We start from the raw sequence: 25920 nt of genomic DNA on the forward strand, positions 1-25920 counted from the left end.
TCTTCCAACATGTCTAATATGCTGATAATCCTATCCAGTGTACTTTTTAATTTTATGTATTGTAATTTACATCTCTGGAAACTTTATTTGGGTCATTTTTATATCTTTCCTGTTCATACTTAAATTTTTGAACATATGAAATACAGGTTATACACTTAATGTCCTTGTCTGCTAATTCTAACATCTATGTCAGATCAGGATCAGTTATTATTTTTTTCACCATCACTTGCATTTTCCTACCTCTTTGATAATTCTTTGTCAGATGTCAGACATTCTGAATTTTACTTTGTTGGATGGTGGATATTTTTGTTTTTCTATAAATATTTTTTAGCTTTGTTCTTAATACATAGTTACACTTGGAAATAGTTTGATCCTTTTCGGTCTCTCTTTAAGATATGTTTTATAAAACCAAAGAAATGCTTGGAATAGGGTCAGTTATTCCCCCTTACTAAAGCAAGATTCTCCTTCATACTCTACCCAGTGTCCCGTGACTTAGGTTTTCCAGTCTGACTGGTAAGAACCAGTGGTACACCTGTTCTCCCGTGAGTGTTGGGCACTTTGGATCTTTCCGGGCCTCGGGTGGGAGGATTTCCTCCATGGTATGTGCTGATAAGTGCAGAAGTGAATACCTGATAGGGATCCTCTTCATTGCTTTCTTTCCTTCTCTCTCCAGCTGTTTTCTTCATTACTCTGGAAATTTCCATCAACATTCTCCTTTCCTGTAATGTGGGTGACAGAAAACAAATGTTTTCTCTCTCTCAAAGATCAGTCTTTGTGACCTGAGGTTCACTGTTTTGAAATATTGTTTCATGTATTTTGTCTGTGTCTTGATTGTTTCAGGAAGGAGGGAAAATCTGGCCTCTGTTATTCAGTCTTGGCTGGAAGTAGAAGTCATGCCCTTTTATTTTATCTAGTTTTCTACTTTAAAAACATTTAAAATTTTCAATGGAAAAATTCATCAGTCTTTACCTTAATGACTTTGTCTTTGGCATCATATTTAGAAACATGGCAGTGTTTGAAGTGCACAAAAAAATATTTACCTGTATTTTTCCAAGGACTTTGTCTTATTTATATACACATTTGCATGGCTTATTAATATGGAACCCACATTCTAGATAATTTGGAAAATAGCTAAAATGGAAAGGAAAACAACTCTAATTACATCACCAAAAAAACCCCAAATATACATATTAACATATTTCCTGTCATGCATTTTTCTGTGCCTTTGTTTTTTAGTTGTAATCCTAGTGTGTCGGTCATTTGGTGTGTTCATCCAGTATATTATATCATTGGTATTTACCATGCTGCTGCATAATCTTCAAAATTGCATTTTAATGACTGAATTATGTTTCATCAAATGATTATATTGTAGTTATAGTTCCTTTACCTACATTGTTAAACATTTTAGTTATTTCTTAAACAGAACCTAAAATATAATTATCAGGCAGGACATATTTAGGGAACCTCAGCTTTGCCTACTTGCACAGTTCCCTGACACCAGGAGGGCAGGGAGGCAGACGCAATTCACTCTCAGTGTGTCACATTACTCCTTCTCCAAACCCACACCTGAGCAGTCAGTAAAATCCTGTGTCTATGAAAATGAGAAAGGAATAAAACTTTAGTTCCTAATAGTTCAGTCCATTTCTTATTACTCATATAGGTATAAATAAAAAGACTTTTTGTTTTAGAAAAAGCTTGCAATTTATGTTTTTGTACATTTTAACATGGCATCTCAGCTCTTTCCTAATTATTGCTTGTCTTGGTTGTTTCTAGGACAGCTGTTATTCAAGTCAGCGACATCATAATGCAGAGTTCATTTTCAGTACTACCGAAAGATCAAGGTAAGATAAGCTATGCCAGGGAAAATGGTAATGTGTGTGTTGTAAGGAGTTTTAATTGATACATTTAATGTCACTGCCCACTAACCAAAGGGTAACTTATTTCTGGAACTAAGAACAAAATTTCTAATTATATAAGAAAGTTTATTTATTTTGGTAAATTCCTTGAGTGTCTATGGAACCATGGTTTATAAATGACACTTCTTTATTGGAGATTAGGAAATCAGTCCTGAGTATTCATTGGAAGGACTGATATTGAAGCTGAAACTCCAATACTTTGGCTACCTGATGCGAAGAACTGACTCATTGGAAAGGACCCTGATGCTGGGCAAGATTAAAGGCAGGAGGAGAAGGGGATGACAGAGGATGAGATGGTTGGATGGCATCACCGACTCAATGGATATGAGTTTGAGTAAGCTCCAGGAGTTGGTGATGGACAGGGAAGCCTGGCATGCTGCAGTCCATGGGGTTGCAAAGATTCGGACATGACTGAGCAACTGAACTGAACTGAACTGAGCCCTTTTACTGAGAGCAGGGTCATCTCATTCCACACAAAATTTGCAGAGCCCAGGCCATCAGCCAGCAGCTAACTGGTGTTAGTAGATGTTAAATGAGGTTGCAGAGTATTGGCTTTAAAAAAAAAAAAAACTTTGGTATTTTTAAAAAATATTTTTTTAAAACTTCTTTATTTTTGGCCACACTAGGTCTTTGTTTCTATGAGTGGGCTTTCTCTAGTTGCAGCAAGTGGAGGCTACTCTGTAGTTGTGGTGCATGACTTCTCATTGTGGTAGCTTCTCTTGTTGGGGAACATGGCCTCTAGGGCAAGGGCTCAATAGTTTTGACCCACAGGCTTAGTTGCTCTGTAGTGTGTGGGATCTTCCCAGACCAGGGATCTAACTCGTGTCCCCTACACTGGCGGGTGTATTCTTAACCATTGGACCGCCAGGGAAGCCCCAGAGTATTGACTTTAATGAAGCAGAATGACATGTGTTCTAGTGAGAGAGATGTATACAAGCATATATACATATATATTCATGCATACATGTGCACACACAACATACATATACAGAGAGGGTATTTTCTTATTCATTTTTGACCTATTTCTTCCCATATACCCATTTTAAAAAAGAAATGTAAAAGAAACAAATTCCCCCCCATATGATTTTTTAAAATGAAAATCATGATTTCTTAACAAGAGCTCCTGGACCTTTTAGAAAAGCAGTTTACGGGTACAGGTAATCATTTTTGAGTAAAGAGTAATTTAATTTTCCTCAGCATGCAGAGCAAACAAAGCCTAACCTTTAAGAGGAATTCAAGTCTTTCCCTGGCCTCTGTATATTCTCTTCCATACAGAAGAGAAGTTTTGATACATGTGCGAGAAAAAAAAAATGCCTTTAAATGATTCAGAATTGGGCTTCCCTTGTGGAAGATGTGGGCTTCCCTGGTGGCTCAGCAGTAAAGAATTCGCCATGCAGGAGATGCGGGTTCGATCTCTGGGTCAGGAAGATCCCCTAGAGAAGGAAGTGGCAACCCAGTCCAGTATTCTTGCCTGGGAAATCCCATGGATGAGAAGCCTCGCAAGCTGCAGTCCCTGGAGTCACAGAGTCAGACACGACCGAAGCAACTACGCAGCAACAGCAGTGGAAGGTGTAACTGTCAGTGCGCGGAAGGAGTTTGCTTTAAAGAATCCTGAACTGGAGAAAACGTTCTCTGCCAAAGTGAAAGGTAGTGTCATAGCTATGAAGAGCGTGGGATGTTTGAAAATCATGTCTGCCCCCGAATTGCATAACCTCGGGTACATCACTTGACCTTAACTTTCTCATCTATAAATCTATAAAATGAAGATAGTAAGTCCTACCCTCTAGGTGATGTGGAGATGAAAGGAGATAATATATGTAAATCACCCCAGACGTTGCTCGCTGTAGAGCAGGCCCTTATGAGATGATGCTGGCTCCTGTTCTTAATGGTGGTTATTAATATCCTCCGCCTTTAGAGGCTGATGCAGTGAGATGGGCAGAGCTCCCTCCTGCTTGGGGTGGGTGCCTTGTAGCCTTCAGAGGCCAAGTGTGACCCTGAATTAAATTTAATATATGAATGCTTAAAGCTATTTCGGGCTTCCCTGGTGGCTTCGTGATAAAACAATCGGCCTGCAATGCAGGAGCCACAGAAGATGCAGGTTCGATCCCTAGGTCAGGAAGATCACCTTGAGAATGGCATGGCAACCCACTCCAGTATTCTTGCCTGCAGAGTCCCATGGACAGAGGAGCCTGGTAGGCTACAGTCCCTGGGGTTGCCAAAAATCAGACATGACCAAGCGACTTAGCACATATGCATGAAAAGCCATTTCAATCCAAAGTACGCAGAAATTAGAATTTGTATCATGAGAAAGTATATAATTAATTAATTAAAATAAATATAAGTTAATTATATTGGTCAGAAAAAATAGTATCATACATATGAGGCCTAAGAATTGCCCAGTTATTCTTCAGTTTACTCATTTATCAAATGTTTTCTGTATGTCCTAGATTGCTATTAATATTGTTTAACAAAGAAAAATTCCAGATTTTTAAATTATGGTTTTGTTTATATTTCTTTCATCAAATATAATCACTTGTGGAACATGAGAAGTTTGCTGAGCATATGTCATTTATTAATTAAATACTGAGTGATTTATGGCTGTCTATAAAATATGGTACTTTTGAATTTCAGACTTGCAAGCATGTGTGGATGCGAACACAACATGCACTAATGTATGAAATTCAAGTAGGACATTACAGCAGAGTTGTGGGGCTTAAGAAAACCCATGGCATCATTTACTATCTTCTAACAAAATTTCTTACAGTGGAAGCAGATTTAATGATCACCAAGACAGTACTTACCAGGAACTATGCCAGATGCTATGAGGGATCCAAAGATAAATCAGACAGAAGACTGTGCTATTATAAAACACAAAATCCTAGTAGAACACAGACATGTATATAATCAAACAGAATAAAGCATGACAAATGCTGCATTAGACCTGAATATGATGTACCTGGAGAACAGTTGATTGAGCCAGAAGTTTGAGGCTGGTCAGGAAACATGACCAGATGTGGCATTTGCTCAGGACATGAGCACAGGTGTAGAAGACAGAGGGTGGGGGTTAGGGGTCAAGGGACATGGATTAAAGCTGGGAAAGAACTAGATGAAACTCATTAGAAATTCCAGTGCCTTCTATTTAAATGTTTCCTGATTTTGGATAAAGAATTTTAACATTGTAATATCACTCAGATAGTTTGTACTATGTTAAAAGCTTTCCTCTATTATAATAGTGCTGATATTATCCCTTTCCGTGTGAAAATATTATTAACAGAATCTCCAGAAGTTCATCAAATGTATTTTGTTACAATTTTCTATCTTCTCATATTTTGGATTTGGAGTTTTATGGTTTTCCCAAAGCTTTCTTTTTTTGTTTGACATTTTCAAATGAGGAACTAATAAAAATGTAAGGACATGTATTTTATGTTGGAAAACAGCAAACTGTAGCAAGGGATTAACCATGTTTCTGGGGTGGGGAGGGGGAAAATTACATGCTAAGGCCAGCTACAGTGGTAACCTATACTGTAACTTTGTTGAAGGAAAGAAAACACCACTGGGATTGAAAATGCAAATGGATTTGTTATTGATACAAGGAAACATACAAATGAGCAACCTTGCCAAATGGGCCTTTTAGAGGGACAGTTTATGTTTTTTATGTGCCTGGAAGACGTTGACTGTGGTTTGCCAATTAAGCATGAGTGTTAAGTCCCCATACAGCTAATTAAAACAAGTCCCACTCTTCATTGGTCAGGAAAGTCTTAGGTCCAGGGCAGGGCTGTTTTGCTGGAGTCATTCAGAACTCCCAAGACTTTTTGCCAGTTTCACCCTTCAGTCTTGCTGTTTCCTAGGCAAGATGATTGTGAGTAGAAAGGTCTTACAGAAATCTTCTAACACTTTTCTCAGCTCTGTCATAACATTTATATTGTTTAAACATATTTATCAAATTGTGTGTGCTGTTTTTATTCAGTAAGAGTAAGAACAAATGGAGCTGAGAAAATGGCAGATGCTTTGAGGCAAGATGTAGTGGGTCTTAATGACCCCCTTTGGAAACATTGCAGTTAGCTGAACATGCTCTGTACAACTCCTACTAGTTTTCAAAACCTGTGCATTATTTAACTGTGAAGCCATAACCATTACTGTCTATCATGTGAATTCAGATTTAAAGCTGGTTAAAAAAAAAACAAAAAAACCCTGGATTTTCTGATTCAATAAACTTCTATAAAAAAATAATCATATCACAGCCTAAAAATATATTCTTATGTCTTACAGACATAAAAATATGTACTTACATCTCACAGAAGTAAATGTTTTGGTATTAGTGAATATAGCATTTCAACTAAAGGAATATGTGGGATAGCTAGTTAATAATATATATATATATATTTTTAATTTAGGAAAATAATCTTACTTATTTTAGACTCTTAATATCAGGGTGTGTGTGTGTGTGTGTGTGTGTTCAGTTGCTCAATTAGGTCCTTTATAAACTTCTTCATGAATTTTCTGTCTTTGGTGAGCTTTAAAGTATCCTGGCATATAGTGGTTTCTCAAATACATATTAAATTTTGTTTAAAAATGCTTTAAACTCTCATTTTCTCTAAAAATCTTATTGCCTGGATGCTATGAAAACATTTGAATCTGTTTTTTAATGAAACACCAAGCTGAACTTCTCAAGTCTATGTGTTTATTTAACAAATATTTTATTGCCTTTGGAGAGGCAAGGAACAAAGATCGAAGAGGAAACCAAAGTACGGTCCACTCTCTTATAGCTCAGATTCAGTGAATAAAACTGGACTGTCTTTCCAAGCATTTTACTGTTTATGAGGATTTAACCTGAAAATGGTTTGTTGTCTTGTTGTCTAATCACAGTTTCATTCTTCGAACATAGTATTGGGGCTGTTTCCTATGCTCCTCTCCTGTTTTTTCTTCTCTCCTCCCCTCTGCTCTCAGTCCGGGGAAAGAACACCAAGCTAAGAGATGAACTCTGGTTCTTCTGCCCTTTTTTCTGGGCTCTTTGCTGTGCTGTCTCAGTTGCATCTTACTCTTTGCGGCCCCATGGACTGTAGCCTCCCAGGCTCCTGTGCCTGTGGAGTTGTCCAGGCAAGAATACTGGAGTGGGTTGCCATTTCCACTCCAGGGGATCTTCCTGACCCAGGGATCCACACTCCAGGGGATCTTCCTGACCCAGGGATCAAACCCACATCTCTTGCATCTCTTGCATCAGCAGGTGAATTCTTTACCACTGTGCCACCTGGGAAGCCTCTGGGCTCTGTTCAGTTCAGTTCAGTCTCTCAGTCATGTCTGATTCTTTGCGACCCCATGAATCGCAGCCCGCCAGGCCTCCCTGTCCATCACCAACTCCGGGAGTTTACTCAAACTCATGCCCATCGAGTCGGTGATGCCATCCAGCCATCTCATCCTCTGTCGTCCCCTTCTCCTCCTACCCTCAATCCCTCCCAGCATCAGGGTCTTTTCCACTGAGTCAGCTCTTTGCATCAGGTGGCCAAAGTACTGGAGTTTCAGCCTCAGCATCAGTCCTTCCAGTGAACACCCAGGACTGATCTCCTTTAGGATGGACTGGTTGGATCTCCTTGCAGTAATCCTGGCTAAGTCAATGAGCCTCAATTCATTCTTCTTTCAAATGGGGATGATAATTCTTGCCCTGAAATAGTCAAATGAGATAAAATACTGTTGATTCTCATCATTCACAGTAGTTACATTGTGTAAAGTCACAGGAACACTGAATTAACTAATACTTTACCATGGCTCCCTACGAACAAAGCTAGTGGATGTGATGGAATTCCAGTTGAGCTATTTCAAATCCTGAAAGATGATGCTGTGAAAGTGCTGCACTCAATATGCCAGCAAATCTGGAAAACTCAGCAGTGGCCACAGGACTGGAAAAGGTCAGTTTTCATTCCAATCCCTAAGAAAGGCAATCCCAAAGAATGCTCAAACTACCGCACAATTGCACTCATCTCACATGCTAGTAAAGTGATGCTCAAAATTCTCCAAGCCAGGCTTCAGCAACACGTGAACCATGAACTTCCAGGTGTTCAAGTTGGTTTTAGAAAAGGCAGAGGAACCAGAGATCAAATTGCCAACATCAAAAAAAAAAAAAAAAAGCAAGAGAGTTCCAGAAAAACATCTATTTCTGCTTTATTGACTATGCCAAAGCCTTCGACTGTGTGGATCACAATAAACTGTGGAAAACTCTTAAAGAGATGGGAATACCAGACCACCTGACCTGCCTCTTGAGAAACCTGTATGCAGGTCAGGAAGCAACAGTTAGAACTGGACATGGAAGAACAGACTGGTTCCAAATAGGAAAAGGAGTACATCAAGACTGTATATTGTCACCCTGCTTATTTAACTTATATGCAGAGGACATCATGAGAAACGCTGGGCTGGAAGAAGCGTAGCTGGAATCAAGCTTGTGGGGCAAAATATCAATAACCTGATATGCAGATGACACCACCCTTATGGCAGAAAGTGAAGAAGAACTAAAAAGCCTCTTGATGAAAGTGAAAGAGGAGAGTGAAAAAGTTGGCTTAAAGCTTAGCATTCAAAAAAAAAAAAAAAGCTTAACATTCAGAAAACTAAAATCATGGCATCTAGTCCCATCACTTCATGGAAAATAGATGGGGAGACAGTGGAAACAGTGTAAGACTTTATTTGTTTGGGCTTCAAAATCACTGCAGATGGTGACTGCAGCCATGAAATTAAAAGACGCTTACTCCTTGGAAGGAAAGTTACGACCAACCTAGACAGCATATTAAAAAGCAAAGACATTACTTTGCCAACAAAGGTCCATCTGGTCAAGGCTATGGTTTTTCCAGTGGTCATGTATGGATGTGAGAGTTGGACTGTGAAGAAAAATTGATGCTTTTGAACTATGGTGTTGGAGAAGACTCTTCAGGGTCCCTTGGACTGCAAGGAGATCCAACCAGTCCATCCTAAAGGAGATCAGTCCTGGGTGTTCATTGGAAGGACTGATGCTGAAGCTGAAACTCCAGTACTTTGGCCACCTCATGCAACAAGTTAACTCATTGGAAAAGACCCTGATGCTGGGAGGGATTGGGGGTAGGAGGAGAAGGGGACGACAGAGGATGAGATGGTTGGATGGCATCACCAACTCAATGGACATAGATTTGAATAAACTCCGGGAGTTGGTGATGGACAGGGAAGCCTGGCGTGCTGTGATTCATGGGGTAGCAAAGAGTCGGACACAACTGAGCGACTGAACTGAACTGAACTGACTGATACCATGGCTCCCAGGGGAAATGCAGGGTTAGGTTCCTGTGAGTCTCTGATCACAATACAACATTTTCTCATCTATCAATATAAAAACTGCTTTTATGTATGTCTCTGTTCAAAGACACCTTACTGAATATATCTTGTTGATGCCTTGACATGAATTGACCTCACAGAGACAGCATTATAACTCATGCCTGAACAACACTTATCTGACACACATGTTTTCTCCATTAGGTGCATCAGACTCTTCTAATCTGTAGGAACATGGGAGAGCATATCAGCACTATTCTCTAAAGCTGTTTTAGACAGTGAAATCACTAACAATGGGGAAAAAAATACCACAAAAAGGTGCCACTAAAGTAGACTGCAAAAAGAATGCTTGTTTATACCAGGGAAGCTGAGGCAAGGCAGAGTGTCCACCACCGCTGGAAATGTGACTCAGATTTGGGGATTGTAAATAAATTTTAGCAAGCAGGTATATTCACAAATAACAGGATCTGCAAATGAGGATCAGCTGTGTAGGAATGCCTTTTGTAAACTCTTAGAGCACAATATAAATCTTCAGAATAAGTTGCAGAATAAAACTTCTTTTAGAACCCGTGCAACACTGTGCAGTGTTGATATTATCAATGTGAAGGAAATCAAGTAATAAATATGTTATTTGAGAGCAGCTACAAGTTCTTAGCCCAGTCAAGCTACAAAAGCAACTCTCACTGTGAGCTCTGGCTCTTCAGTGCTCACATTTAATGCACAGTAGCAATGAGAACCACTGTAATTTGATGCTTTGTGTTTAGTGGTTAACGTGGCTTTGTGACCTCATTATGGGGAAGGGGAGGGAACGTTCCCTATGTTTTACCAAAATATTATGTTTCTAAATATGTGACATTCATATGGAAGTATTTTGATCTTAACTAGCAGTGTAAATGCTGTTCTTGGCCTTTTGGTACCATTTTATGTTGCAGACCAAGTACAAATTGACATTTTCAAGCTGGTTTTGGTTAACTCCTTAATGTTGCAAATTGGAACTTTCCAATGTAATAACTTCTGCAAAATACCGCCGTGAGTATTAGTATGTTATGCTGTTGACAGAAGTACAAATGGGAAACACACACATACCTATGGAAGTTTCCTTGTAGGACAAGATGGAAATGACTTGGGTGGCCTAAGCCTTATCAGGCAGACCTCATACTGGGAGTAATTTACTCCTAGTTCAGATAAAATACTAGAGTCAAGAATGTTCTTCTTAGTAAATTTGGATTAGGACTGTTTTCATCATTGGAAATTGCCAGCCTTCCAGTGCTTCAAACAGACTACCAGTCAGATCATCCACTCAGGCCTGGATCAGTGTCACTGTAGCCACTTGGCAGCGGAGTCTTTCGGAAACTCCAATTAACCATGTAAATATATTTCATAGCATCACATCTCACTTTGTCAGGACCCCCGCTGCCTTTCTATCATTAACATAAATGCAGGTGCAAATAGCATTTATGTACTTTGATAGGAAGCAGTTGGAAACATCTCACCGTGGGACCCAACACTTTGAGATTGTGTACATCTGTTCCAATAATGTATGCAGCCCCAGCGACACGAACACAAGGATGCGAACATCTGCCCCTGAGACCATTTGCCATATAGCAGATGCTAATGTCTTTATTTATGCAGATGGCTGGTGTGACGAGCGGAGCAGGGATAAAAGAGAAGAACTTTGACAGCAATATTTCAGTGTTACAAAGCCAGGAATATAGGTTAGGCATTTTATGTTTGTAAAAGTATACTACTAATAAATGGGGGAAAAGTGGAAACAGTGACAGATTTTATTTTCTTGGGCTTCAAAATCACTGCGGATGGTGACTGCAGTCATGAAATTAAAAGATGCTTGCTCTTTGCAAGAAAAACTATAACAAACCTAGACAGTATATTAAAAAAACAGAGACATACTTTGCTGACAAAGGTCCATATTGTCAAAGCTATGGTTTTTCCAGTAGTCATGTATGGATATGAAAGTTGGACCATAAAAAAGGCTGAGCACCAAAGAATTGATGCTTTTGAACTGTGGTGCTAGAGAAGACTCCTAAGAGTCCTTTGGACAGCAGGGAGATCAAATCAGTCAATCCTAAAGGAAATCAACCCTGAATATTCATTGGAAGGACTGATGTTGAAGCCAAAGCTCCAATACATTGGCCACCTGATGCAAAGAGCCAACTCATTGGAAAAGACCCTGATACTGGGAAAGATTGAAGGCAGGAGGAGAAGGGGGTGACATAGGATGAGATGGTTGGATGGCATCACAGACTCAATGGACATGAGTTTGAGCAAACTCTGGGAGATGGTGAAGGACAGGGAAGCCTGGCATGCTGCAGTCTGTAGGGTTGCAAATATTGTGACACAACTTAGCAACTAAACAACAACTACTAATAGGAATAGGAATTCATAAATCTTGTCATGCTTTGAGTAGAGTAAACATATTGTTGTTGTCTTTAAATTAATTGACATCAAAATGCTAAAAACATTTATAGAAATTCCAGCATCTAACTTAAATCAGAAGCAGCAATTAATGATTATTTTTATCTTGATAAAGTAATTTTAAATGGTTTTGAATGCATTTTGCTAAGAGTACTGAAAAAATAGTGCTATTAAAAAAAAAGATTACAATACTATTAAGAGAATCTTGTGATGATAATTCTAAAAATTGGAGGAAAAAAATATATATCATTCAGTTCAGTTTAGTCGTTCAGTGGTGTCCGACTCTTTGCGAACCCATGAACCGCAGCACGTCAGGCCTCCCTAACCATCACCAACTCCCAGAGTCCACCCAAACCCATGTCCATTGAGTCAGTTATGCCATCCAACCATCTCATCTTCTGTTACCTGCTTCTCCTTCTGCCCTCAGTCATTCCCAGCGTCAGGGTCTTTTCCAATGAGTTAACTCTTCACATGAGGTGGCCAAAGTACTGGAGTTTCAGCTTCAGCATCAGTCCTTCCAATGAACACCCAGGACTGATCTTTAGGATAGACTGGTTGGATCTCCTTGTAGTCCAAGGGACTCTCGAGTCTTCTCCAACATCACAGTTCAAAAGCATCAATTCTTTGGTGCTTAGCTTTCTTTATAGTCCAACTCTCACATCCATACATGACTAGTGGGCAAACCATAGCCTTGACTAGATGGACCTTTGTTGACAGAGTAATGTCTCTGGTTTTTAATATGCTATCTAGTTTTGTCATAACTTTCCTTCCAGTAAGCGTCTTTTAATTTCATGGCTGCAATCACTATCTGCAGTGATTTTGGAGCCCAGAAAAATAAAGTCAGCCACTGTTTCCACTGTTTCCCCATCTCTTTGCCATGAAGTGATGGGACTGGATGCCATGATCTTAGTTTTCTGAATGCTAAGCTTTAAGCCAACTTTTTCACTCTCCTCTTTCACTTTCATCAAGAGGCTTTTTAGTTCTTCTTCACTTTCTGCCATAAGGGTGGTGTCATCTGCATATCTGAGGTTATTGATATTTCGACCACAATCTTGATTCCAGCTTGTGCTTCCTCCAGCCCAGCGTTTCTCATGATGTCCTCTGCATATAAGTTAAATAAGCAGGGTGACAATATACAGCCTTGACGTACTCCTTTTCCTATTTGGAACCAGTCTGTTCTTCCATGTCCAGTTCTAACTGTTGCTTCCTGACCCTGCATACAGGTTTCTCAAGAGGCAGGTCAGGTGGTCTGGTATTCCCATCTCTTTAAGAGTTTTCCACAGTTTATTGTGATCCACACAGTCGAAGGCTTTGGCATAGTCAATAAAGCAGAAATAGATGTTTTTCTGGAACTCTCTTGCTTTTTCAATGATCCAGCGGATGTTGGCAATTTGATCTCTGGTTCCTCTGCCTTTTCTAAAACCAGCTTGAACACCTGGAAGTTCATGGTTCACGCATTGCTGAAGCCTGGCTTGGAGAATTTTGAGCATCACTTTATTAGCGTGTGAGATAAGTGCAATTGTGCAGTAGTTTGAGCATTCTTTGGGATTGCCTTTCTTAGGGATTGGAATGAAAACTGACCTTTTCCAGTCCTGTGGCCACTGCTGAGTTTTCCAGATTTGCTGGCATATTGAGTGCAGCACTTTCACAGCATCATCTTTCAGGATTTGAAATAGCTCAACTGGAATTCCATCACATCCACTAACTTTGTTCACAGTGATGCTTCCTATGGCCACATGACTTCACATTCCAGGATGTCTGGCTCTAGGTGAGTGATCACACCATCGTGATTATCTGGGTCATGAAGATCTTTTTTTGTATAGTGCTTCTGTGTATTATTGCCACCTCTTCTGAATATCTTCTGCTTCCATTAGGTCCTTCTGTCCTTCATTGAGCCCATCTTTGCATGAAATGTTCCCTTGGTATCTCTAATTTTCTTGAAGAGATCTCTAGTCTTTCCCATTTTATTGTTTTCCTCTATTTCTTTGCATTGATCACTGAGGAAGGCTTTCTTATCTCTCCTTGCTATTCTTTGGAACTCTGCATTCAAATGAGTATATCTTTCCTTTTCTCCTTTGCTTTTCACTTCCCTTCTTTTCACAGCTATTTGTAAGGCCTCCTCAGACAGCCATTTTGCTTTTTTGCATTTCTTTTTCTTGATCCCTATCTCCTGTACAATGTCATGAACCTCTGTCCATCGTTCATCAATCACTCTGTCTATCAGATCTAGTCCCTTAAATCTATTACTCACTTCCACTGTATAGTCACAAGGGATTTAATTTAGGTCATACCTGAATGGTCTAGTGGTTTTCTCCACTTTCTTCAATTTCGGTGTGAATTTGGCAATAAGAAGTTCATGATCTGAGCCACAGTCAGCTCCCAGTCTTGTTTTTGCTGACTGTATAGAGCTTCTCCATCTTTGGCTGCAAAGAATATAATCAGTCTGATTTCTGTGTCAACCATCTGGTGATGTCCATGTGTAGAGTCTTCTTTTGTGTTGTTGGAAGAAGAAAAATTGGAGAAAAAAATAAAAATGTCATTAGTTTAAATATAATGAGTTGGCCAAAAAGTTCATTTGGGTTTTTCCATAAGAGGTTACAGAAAAACCCAAACAATCTGCCTGGCCAACCCAATAATTTATAAGATATTTCATGAATATAAATTCAAAGTGAATACAGTAAATTTTGAAGTGTTATGTATTTTTAATACTCAAAAATTTTTTATTTAAGCTGTATTCTAATATTTCCAACTAATGACATTTAACTGTAATTTATATTTTTATTAGGATATATTACCAAAAGCTTTATTTTTACAACTCTCTCCTAAGGATCTGCTTTACAGATTCTCACACAGGAAAAAGGTGAAGGAAAAACTGATCAGCCATAAATTAGACATTTCCAGATTTTATTTTCTATTCTCATTCACATACACACACACACACAAAATCACAGAATCTTCAAAGATCTGGAACATCAGGTTTCATCTAGTTAGCACTTCTCAAATATTTTAATTTCAGGCCCCTTTACATTCTTAAAAACTACTGAATATTTGTTTATGTCAGTTGTATCAATTGGGATTTACTGTATTTGAGATTATAAACTGAAAAAATGTGTATTTGTGGATTCATTTTCAAATAACAATAATCTGGGCTTCCCTGGTGGTCCAGTGATTGAGTCTGCCTTGCAATGCAGGGGACACCAGTTTGATCCTTGATGTGGGAAGACCCCACGTGCCATGGAGCAGCTAAGCTCACACGCAACTACTGACACTGCCTTACAGCCTGAGAGCTGCAGCTCCTGAAGCCTGTGTGTGTAGAGCCTGTACTCCTCAACAGGGGAAGCCTCTGAAGTGAGGAGCCGCCGCTCACCACAATAGATAAAACCCTCAAGCAGCAGCGAAGACCCAGCACAGCCAAAAATAACTCATAATAGTAAAATAACAATAGTAATCTCACTACAGCTTAACATATTTTGTGTAATTGGCTGTATTTTCCAAAGCAAAAGAATTAGTGAGAAGACTTATCACTGATTTGCATTTTTTGCAAATCTTTAAAGTCTGGCTTCATTGAAAATCTTGAGTCTCCTTTCTGGTCCTGTAGCCAATATGTTGTGATACATTGTTTATATTGGAGTGTTTGAAGAAAATCTAGTTTACAGTAACTGGAAAGCGGGTATTTTAATGGCCTTCTCAGATAATTGTGGATATTTTTCTTTGCTACTACACCAAAACATGTCAGGTAACTATAACAGAGCTTAAACAAGTCAAGTAAGGTAACAGCTTACAATGTAACTGTAATGTGAAATTGAAACTGTATTGTAGTCTTGTATTCTGTTACATTTTGGTCTGTCTTTATACTTGAATCTTTTGCTCATTCATGCAGTGTCTATTAGAGAGCATTAGAACTTCCCTGGTGGTCAAGTGGTTAAGAATCCGCCTTGCCCTGTCAGGGGGCACCGGTTCAATCCCTGGTCCAGGAAGATTCCACATGCCAAGGGTCAACTAAGCCCATGCACCACAACTACTGAGGCTGAGCTCTGGAGCCTGCAGCTCACAACTGCTGAAGCCCTTGTACCTGCAGCCTGTGCTTGGCACCAAGAGAAACCACCGTGATAAGCCTGCGCTTCCCAACTTGAGAGTAGCCCCCACTTGCCGCAACTGGAGAAAGCCCTCACAGCAGCGAAGACCCAACACAGTAAAAACTCAGTAAATAAAATTAGAGAAAGAAAACATTAGTTCAGTGAATTACGCAGGTCTTCTATATATGTCATTTTATACAGTATTTTGGAAATTTTATTTGTTAAAATAAACACCAGTCTCGTCTAAAAACTTAATAAGTATAGGAAAGCTTCAGGCTCTTGGGGATGGCTTCAAGTTTTCCAAAATTCTAATGCTGCTCGAAAGAATAATTTTTATCCTTGATCGTGAATACAGCCAGATGTTTTCTCTTGTAATGACAAGCTTCACTCATCCACTTTTGAGAAAATGTCTGCCCAGAACCCAGGACTGAACATGATCTCTCAACATATGTCTGTCAGATGTTCTTTCAAGTCAGGATGGTTATTCCAATGAAGAGCAGCTAGTTCAGCTTCAAACCATCCACGAGCATTTTTCCTCGGGGCTACCACCATGCCTCAGTGTGCCACGGAAGTCATGTCATCATGCAGGATTTTATAAAGGCATGTAAGCTCAAGGTTTAACAAAACTAAATTTTCATCCTGGTTTTTTGTTGTTCTGCTGAGGGAGCCTGGTGGCAAAGAATGTGGCTGTTTGGACAGTTTGCTGTCATGTCCTGAGTTCATCAGTTTTACCCAGTTACATCCTCTGTCCCATCAATGCATTGTGTGCAGAGGTCAGCATTGGGGAAAAGGCAAGTGACATCTTATTACGAGCAGGAAAAGAGAGTGGGGGAGCCCTCCTGGGTCAGCAGACTGTACTTCGAGAAACAATGCGCTAGTGTAATTCCCGCTTGGTAAAAAGAGGATGTTCAGGCCCGTAAGGATTAGGATCTCACTCAGGCTCATTCCAGCAATGAGTGAAAGAGCTCACATCCTTACATGTAATCCGACTTGTCTTGTTTCCCCCGAAAAGCTCCCCAACCAAAAAAAGAAGATTCTTGGTCTATCAAGTTCACTAAAGGTACAGGACTTACCATGTGAGGAACGTGGAAGTTCTTTCAGCATTTTCAGACACCTTCATTCAGTTATAATATTCTTCAATGACCTCAGTTTTGGAAGCAGATGGACTAGAATTTGAAAAAAATCTGGAAAACTTAATATTCTATCTGAAATTATAAAAGACCTTAGTAATTAATGACTTTTTCCTTTCATTTTTGTGCATCATTTAAAAAAAAAAACCTCTTTTAAGTCAGTGCCTAAAAGTGTTATTAAATAGACTGTGTAATTAATGATTTTTAAAAGTTTCACTTTGGTGTAAACCTAAGCAGTTTGTTCACCAGAAGCTCTGTTAAAGAAGGCCACCATGGAGTTTGGGATTGACACATACGTACTACTATGTATAAGATAGGTAGCCAACAAGGACCATATAGCACAGGGGACTCCGCTCAGTACTCTGTAATGGCCCTAATGAGAGAAGACTCTAAAAGTGACTGGATATATGTATAACTGACTCATTTTGCTATATGGAAACTAACGCAGCATTGTAAATAAACTATATTTCAATAAAAATTTTTAAAAAGAAAATAGTATAAAAGAAGAAGGCCACCGCCCTAGAAGAAGCCTGGCATTCAAGCACATTGTGAAGGAACTCTTTCTGTGTAAATTTCCTTAAAAATCTTAACTGTCCTGTAAATCTCCAGCAACCATGCTATAGACTCCTGTTAGAAAAGGAAGCTCTTTGTCTCTCCTGATGGTTACATTCTCTGATTGGAAAAAGTTAAAAAGACTAACTTTCTCAACACAGAGATGGATGGTGTGGCACTCACAGTCACTGGAGGAGACTGACATATTAACAGTCATCAGCAAACCCCTTTATATGTTCAGTGTGTTGAAATGGAAGGAGAGCAACTTTGGGGCCAGACAGACTTGGGTTCAAACCCGTCTCTCCCCTGCCAGCTTGTGACTTGCCAGAAAGATTCAGTGTCTGCATCTGTGATCCAGAGATACTATGATCAAGAGCTGGTAGAAGATGAAGTGAGATCGTACCTTGAGTACTGAATCTGACCCATGATGGAGGGACATTTTAGCCCTTCACTAGGGGGCTTATGGTTTAGGGTAAGGAAAGACACCTGTTGATATGTAGAAACAGGGAACATATTATATACTCTACCTATGGTAAGTGTTCTCAGGAAGAAAAGAAAGGAGATAGGGCAGTAACTTGAAAGGGAGAGACAGCCCCGGGATTATTTACAGTTGTTGATTTTGTTTGTATAGTTTTGTGTCCAGCAAAAGCACAGGAGAAAGCAACACAGTGTAGCTAAGAGCTATCAGGTCACTCAGCTAGTGAACAGCACATTGTATGATGGCCATGTACCAGACAGGGACTGGGGGCCAAGGTCCTGACAGTGAGCTTACCGTGTAGGAGGAGGAGACAATCTCATTATAAAAATAAGCGCTGTGAAGGACAATTAAAGCAGAGAAAGAAAAGAGCTGTGTGTGTGGCTGAGCACTGCCTTTAGGTGGGATGACCAGGAAGCCTCCTGACTTCGGGGGTCTCATCAATGGTGTAGAAGCCCTGAGGCCACAGAGGGGCCTGGAGACATGTGTGGGTGCAGCACAGCATTGGGAACACCCCATTTCCTGATTCAGTTCAGTCCAGTCGCTCAGTCGTGTCCGACTCTTTGCGACCCCATGAACCACAGCACGCCAGACCTCCCTGTCCATCACCAACTCCCAGAGTTTACCCAAACTCATGTCCATTGAGTCAGTGATGCCATCTAACCATATCATCCTCTGTCATCCCCTTCTCCTCCTGCCTTCAATCTTTCCCAACATCAGGATCTTTTCAAATGAGTCAGCTCTTTGCATCAGGTGGCCATTTCCTAATACTAAGGCATATATCTTTTCATCTGCCTTGTTGGAGGACTTAAGATGAATGGTGCATATTTAGACCAATGGAGATGCTTGCTCCTGACCCCCACCCCAGAGAAGGTAGACTTATTTGTGTTGTATCATTAAAGAGGGGAGTGTAGAAATAGGAAGAAGGAACAGTGATCTCTCTGTTCCCCACAAGATCTCAGGCACTTTAAGCTGCTATAACAAAGTACTATGGTCAGAGTGGCCTCTAAACAGCAGAAATTCATTTCTCAAGTTCTGGAGGCTAGAAGTTCAAGATCAGGTTCTAAGTGGTGAGAGCCCCCTTCTGGGTAGCAGACTGCCATCATCTCAGTATATCCTCACATGGCAGAAAAAGAGGAAGAGAAATCTCTGGAGTCCCTTTTATAAGGGCATTAATCCCATTCACGAGGGCTCCACCCTCATGACCTACTCATCTCCTAAAGGTGCAGACTGTATTAGGAGGTGCCACCTCCTAATACCCTTACACTGAAGGTTAGAATTTCAACATGTGAATTTGGTGGGGGGTGGCAGGGGGAGGAGTCACCAGTATTCATTTCATTGCAAGGTCAATGACAAAATCACTGAAAAGGGAGAGAGATGGGGATAGGGTAGGGTAGGGCAGAGGGGTGAGGCTTCAGAAAGGCAACAGGAACAACCTGGCTGGTCCCAGTGAAGAACTGAAGGAAGTCTGTTAGGATAAGAAACAGACTGTGGAATTGGTCTGCAGTTCAGGACTGGAAACTTTGCATTTATGATGTTGTCCAGTGTTCACAATGGCTGGGTTTCTCTGGCTCCAGGCAGTAGGTAGTGGGAGTGGAAAGTACAGGGTGGGACCAGTCAGGGTAAGCACTGTGGAAAGACACCCGTGGCATTCTGGGAGTATCCATGGATGATCAGGCATGAAACCTGATCTGGACCGGGAGTATCTACCTAAGCATACAAACCTACAAACTGCAGAGTCTCAGGGAAAAGAGAGCAGGTGGACTTTGTCATCATTTCATCCCCTCAGGGAAAATGAGGGGTTAACTGTTACACGTTCCTAACCTGGAGATGAGAGTAAATGTTTCCTTCAGCCAGCTCTCTAGTTGCATCCAGAGAACAATAAAGATATTGATAGAGGAGAAGCTGGGCAGACTTCAAAAGAAAAGGAATCCAGATTGGTTCTACAGCTTTCAAACTCTGACGGCTTCATTGTTATTCTTTATTTTTTTAGTGATTCAGGTCAGCATTAGCTGAACCTCACTCTGTGCAGTATATGTGAGTTAGCCCACACAGAGCTAGGCTGGTCAACCTCATAGAAGTAGTTCCCCGCAAACTCAGGATCTCAGTGCCAGCAGTGTCTGGCACTTCATTTTCTTTATTTTCTTTCCAGAGTCAGTATCACAGGTGGTCTCTCTGTGTTAAGGTAGAAGGTACCTTGATTGAAGAAATGAGAAACCATCAAGACTTACTAATAAGCAGGAGTTTCAGGGAATAAGTATCTACATAATGTAGAAATACATGGTGCTGTACATTTGGACTTAAAATCATGAACTATTTGACATAAAAGTTGAGATATAGAAAAACTTGCATTAAAAGAAAAAAAATGTCCTAAATCTTTGTGAGTTGAAGATAAATCGGAAGTGAAGATAGATCATCTATAAAACTCTGCCATAAAGCAGTGGAACCATTATTTCATTTTTTTAAAAAATGCAGTTTGTACATTCTTTAAAAAGGTCTGTTCTATGTACATACAGCAAATCTACTTTTGTAGTAATGGTATAAAAATAAGAATATCCTTGTGATTCCAGCCCCTTGCTTTTAACTATACTGCAGTTGAAACATTGTGATCTTCACCACTTGAGTTTCATAAGCAGGGTATTTTGACCAAAATCAAGCACAGTGTGCACACACCCTAGTTTGTTCCAACTGTCTGCATGTTCTGATGTTGAAACCTTGTTCTTTCTGTTTATCCCACTAAGGAAAAGGTTTTCTTCACCAACTGTCATCCCAGATAGTAACTGTTCCAACTGATATTGAAATACAAGATGTAAATAGAAGGGGCCCGTTTTTAACTTGTTGGTGGAAGATTTCTTGCCCTGAGATACTGACTCACTAAAGCTGTCTTGCAGGAGATGTCTCCCTGCTCCCCAGTCCTGTGGAGAAACTGCTGACTCAGAAGATGTTGGAATCTCCTGGAAAGACAACTTGTACAGGTATATTTGTTTATGGGAGTTTGGACTTCAGATGAAATGATGTGCTGATTTTGCTTTGATGAGCTTCAGTGAGCAATGTCTTCTCAGGTTCAACTGAATATTCACAATTCTAGTAATATTAACAATGAAAAGAATAGTGGGGAAATGGGCTTATCAAGTATCTCAAAAGTTGCCTTTGTCCTGCTCTGTGTCCCCCAGTGATCATTAACTCTTAGTTAAATTCTGATGCTGCTCAGTCATTTTTAGATTTGGGTAAAGATACCAAATCAACTGCTTTATAATAGTGAATAAAATCTTGCACACGCTACAGGGTTTGTTTTTTTTTTTTTTTCCGAAAAAGCTTCATCTTTCTCAAAGCATTAAAAATAAGACTATCTCATAGAGTTTTCAACTGTTTTTCATCAAAGGCACTTGAAATTCAAAATAGTTCCCCCTAGAAATAAGGACTGATAAAGGGGGCTTGATTAAAATGAAGGGGAAAGTCACTGAAATCGAGCATTATTAAACTGTATTTTAAATGATAGAGCTTTTTAAATTTTCTTTTTATTTGGGACATTAATTATATGACTTGAAAAGAATAATTACCTGCTTGAATTTAACAAAACCCACATTGTGTAACATTTTTTCTCACGTTAATATTTTAGGTAATTGGCTTTTAAACTTGTTCATAAAGAATGCTTGTTTTCTCCCAGTTCATGATGTATTTACATATCTAATTTGTTCGATTTTATGGGCTGTAGTTCCTCTTTGGGTGCCAAATTCTTCTTTCTATACACAAGCTATCTTAAACATATTTCTTAATGATTTCTCCAGCAAAATACTGACATTCACAAGCGCTTTCAAACTTCTGGTTGCCCTGCCCACACCCTCGAGCACTCACATGTTTTCTCTCCCAAAATGAAAAACTGCATGTCCATTGCTCTCACCCTTCTCCCAAGATGTGACCAGAGTTCCCGTCCCTCACAGGACCCTTGAGACCTGGGCTTACCCCACGCCCTGAAGGTCTACCAGAGAAGGTGCTTTCTTCCCTGCTAAGCTGGAGAACCATTGCAATTAGTATCAATTCTCAGTATAAACAAAAGCAGAGGAGAGTGGCCCCAGAAAACTGCTCTTTGCAATGCACATCTGTTCACTGCTTTTCACTAAATACTGTTAATCTGATTAGCACTTTGTCAACTGCATGAAAAAATGGGGTGGGGGGGACGGGCAGGGAAGAGAGCCTAGTAGGCTGGATCAGATGAAGCTGCCAGAGTGGGTGGCCCCAGACAGGCAAGAAAGAAATGCTTTACAGGTTTACTGGGAGAATCATTCACAAGGAATAGTTATTTCTTCCCATTTTACTTCATTTCCCTCTCAACAAAGAAATACCCTTTTAAGGATTCAGTACTATTTCCACTGGGCTTCCCTGGTGGCTCAGTGGTAAAGAATCTATCTGCCTGCCATGCAGGAGACACTGGTTCCATCCCTGAGTCAGGAAGATCCCCTGGAGAAGGAATGGCAACCCATTCCAGTATTCTTGCCTGGGAAATCCAATGAACAGAGGAGCCTGGCAGGCTATAGTCCATGGGGTCATAAAGAGTCAGACATGACTTAGTGACTGAACAACAACAACGCTGTTTCCATATGATTCATGGTCAAGATTTGTGTTTGTTTGTTTTTTCTTTTTCCTCCCACTAAATATAAGTGTCAGGAGCCTCATACTTCTTGGCAAGAGAAAGTAGAGGACAGAGGACTTGCCTGATGGTCCAGTGGTTAAGAACCAGCCTGCCAGTGCAGGGGACACAAGTTCAATCCCTGGTGCAGGAAGATCCCACGTGCCCTGGAGCAGCTAAGTCAGGGCACCAAAACTAGAGACAGCCCTCTTGCAGCATTGAAGACCCAGTGCAGCCAGGAAAGAGAGAGAGGGAGCAAGAGTGGAAAACTAATGTCTACTGCAAAACTGCCATGTGGTAGACCCCACCCTGGCACGTTTATGGATACTTCTTTCATTTAATCCTGACAACAACCAGATACAATTATGCACACTTCATAAATAAGAACACTCAGGCTGAGAGTGAGTGACTTTCCTAAACTCTGAGACAGAGACAGGAGTTGAACCCACATCTGTCTGAACCCCTAAACCCGTGTCTTCCCACTGGAGACTATGACGGTGGCCATCACCATGGATACAGCTTCCAGGCAGCAGGTAGAACTGGGAAGAGCCTTTGGTGTCACCTGGGCCAAGCCTTGAATTCCAGTCTGTTACCTGCTGGCTTTGAAATCTGTATCTGTAAAATGAAAATGAGCAGTAATTCCTAACTCAGTGGATTGTGGGGATTAAAGGAGATAATGCATCCAAAGTATTTTGCACAGTACCTGACACATGAAATATGCCTTATCATTGGATTAATGTTGAAGAAACAGCATTGGATAGTGCTAGGAAAGAAAAGGATCTCTTTTGCTCAAAAAAGAATTCTCTTCCTTGCTAAGCTAGCCAATGATGAGCAAGACAGCTCTCAAAGCCCGTGCTGAATGGAAGGTGCCAGGACATCCCTGGTGTGGCTGCAAGAGGGGAGGGAAGGGAGCTGACTGGGACCTCAGTTCAGCAAGGGCAAGTGTGCCAAGCAGAATGGACTCAAGATACAAGATTGCCAGGTGGGACTGTCTTGCTTTCTCTGTATGGTGTCGGATTTCTTCAACTAGGGGTCCTAGTAGAGTGACTCTGGGAGGTCTGAGTGCTGTGGATGTGTGGACTGGAGTGGTCTCGGCATCCTGAGTCCTCAGAAGCAAAGAACACTGTGCCTATGCTGCCAGCGTGCTTTACAGCACTGTCTCTCCTGCCAGCACTCAACACAGCCCTGCAGACGGCGCCGCAGAGCCTGGAGGCGCCTGGGGGAGCCAGTAGGCAATGGCTCCATGTGTTTATAGGTTTTTCAACAAAATTAAATTGATCTCCCCCCATGTTCAGAGGCCTTTCTTTCATCTCGGACTTAAGGGTTTCACCATACTGGTTTTAACCAGAGACCATCCTGGGAAACAGTTTGAACCCCAACTGGAACTTATTATTGGAAAGCCAAGTGAGAGGGAGAATGGGGATGCCAAGCAATAAAACTGAAAATGGAGTTTCTTGGTTTAATACAATTAAAACCTAAACAAGCCCTAAAAGTTTGGGCTCTTTTGTGGCCAAGAGTGCTTGGCAGCACTCTTGTTCTGGGCCTAGAGCCAGGGAGCTCTGTGTCAAGAGCAGGGACCCTCTTTCTCTACCTGTTCACTGCTCTGGACTTAGCCACGGACCTCGGTGTCTCCCTAGATGGAGTGATGGTGGAACCATGTCCAAGCCAGCCAAGGGTCGAGTGGGAGCAACTTTGTTCAGAAGCAGCACCCTGAGCCTTGGTTCTGCGGGTGGAAATCAGGAAGTGAGTTTTTGCAGCTATTGGAGAACTGCCTGCTTTATGTGCTTGTCTCTTAACACTGTCTGTATGGGGGCGTGTTGTGAAGCAGCCTAATGAGGCTAGCTTGGCTGTGGGCTCGTGGACTACTGACCCGAATCTTCCCTCTGCTGCCTCTCATGTGCAGCCACACCCATCAGTTAGATGTGATGGAGGAGATGCACACAGGACCCACTTGGTCCTTTCTCCAGACAAATAGCTAGCCACCTTATTGGATTCATCAGAATCCTCTGGTTAGTAATTGGTAAGCTCAACTTTGAATATCTGCTTTTACCTTCAAGTGACTCTTAGTTTTTCATCAGTTCTCTAATTAGTGGGCTGTTGGAAAGAATATTTTAATGGTCATTGAAGTTTGGGGATACAACAGCCATTTCTACTTTCACATTTTCCCCCCTCCTTAAAATTTAGAGATAATATTATATTTTAATATAATATATAAATTATGTAATATAAAATATAATATATTTTGGAGTTAAGGGCAATTTTGTAAAGACTTTCCCCCTTTTCAATTAATTTTATTAATTAATTTTATTGATTGATTGATGGATTATTTTTGGCCGTGCTGGGTATTCATTGCTGCACAGGCTTTTTTCTAGTTGTGGCAAGCAAGGGCTGCTCTCTAGTTGTGGTGTGCGAGCTTCTCATTTTTGTGGCTTCTCTTGTTGCGGAGCATGAACCTTAGGGCATGGACTTCTGTAGTTTTGGCTCAGACTCTAGAACGACCGGTTCAGTAGCTGTGGCCCACAGGCTTAGTTTGGATATGGGATCTTCCTGGATCAGGAATCAAACCCATGTTTCCTGCATTGGCAGGCAGATTCTTTACCACTGAGCCACCAAGGAAGCCTAAAAATTTTCCCCCTTTTGAGGGGAGAATGAAGAAGTAGAAGCTCATTGTCCACATTAGAATCAGATGGATGCGGACTTCAGCTGTTACTTAACTTCCTCAAGCCTCTTTTTGCTTAATCTGTTAAGGGGGACAGTAATACCCTCTTTGTCGAGTTTGCATAAGGATTCACTTAAGAGACCCAGCACAGATTCTAGACCATAATAAGGACTCACTACAACCTCATTTTCCTTTAAGCCACAGTTAGATCAAATTCTCACCAACTGTAAATGTCACTCCTCAAAATAATTATTTTTAATACACTTAACATATTAAAAACAGCCCACATTTAAAATTGTAATACTAAGTATTTGCATTGTAGAATTGTGCAAAATTAATTTTACTGAGTGAGCCTTTCATGTTTCCAGTTAATAAAAGTCCATGTTTAGTGCCTGGGAGTCCTATGAGCCTCTTTAACTGTGTTATGGGTAATTTCGCAGGATTTCCAGAAATGATGAATGTCAGTGGAAATTTCGACTTACCATTTAGTGCACAGTTCTCTGAAATCTGTGATTTAGTAGGTGACAGGTGAGGGGTTTTAGATCACACCATCTGGGAGAGAGGCCTTGTAAATGTGTCGTGGGATAAACCACTGTTGCAGCCGCGTAGCTGTGAAAGACTTGCTACAGTCGTACCGTTTCAGTGTTTTAAAAAACTTCATGGCATTTGCAGCTTCTCTAAACACTCCTGTTGTTCAAACTACTTTAAAAAAAAAACAAAACTTGTGGTTATTATAGCATAACTGACCTTTATTGCAAATCGCTTTGT

General features: G+C 40.6%; 1 protein-coding gene across 9 annotated transcripts in view; it reads left to right on the top strand.

Annotated features, from left to right (window-relative positions):
* Positions 1-25920, top strand: part of ZNF438 (zinc finger protein 438) — a 184455-nt gene that overhangs the window by 149294 nt on the left and 9241 nt on the right. For 8 of the 9 annotated variants that reach the window (XM_043479143.1, XM_043479146.1, XM_043479145.1 and 5 more), the window contains 2 exons: positions 1774-1841; positions 20758-20841. In XM_043479143.1, coding sequence (XP_043335078.1) covers positions 1805-1841; positions 20758-20841 — 121 coding nt within the window. In that variant the 5' untranslated portion in view covers positions 1774-1804. Of the gene's footprint in view, positions 1-1773; positions 1842-20757; positions 20842-24130; positions 24237-25920 lie in introns of those variants that run through there. The other variant, XM_043479150.1, reaches the window with a different exon arrangement.

Source organism: Cervus canadensis, chromosome 10, assembly GCF_019320065.1.
Source record: "Cervus canadensis isolate Bull #8, Minnesota chromosome 10, ASM1932006v1, whole genome shotgun sequence".
Lineage (NCBI taxonomy): Eukaryota > Metazoa > Chordata > Mammalia > Artiodactyla > Cervidae > Cervus > Cervus canadensis.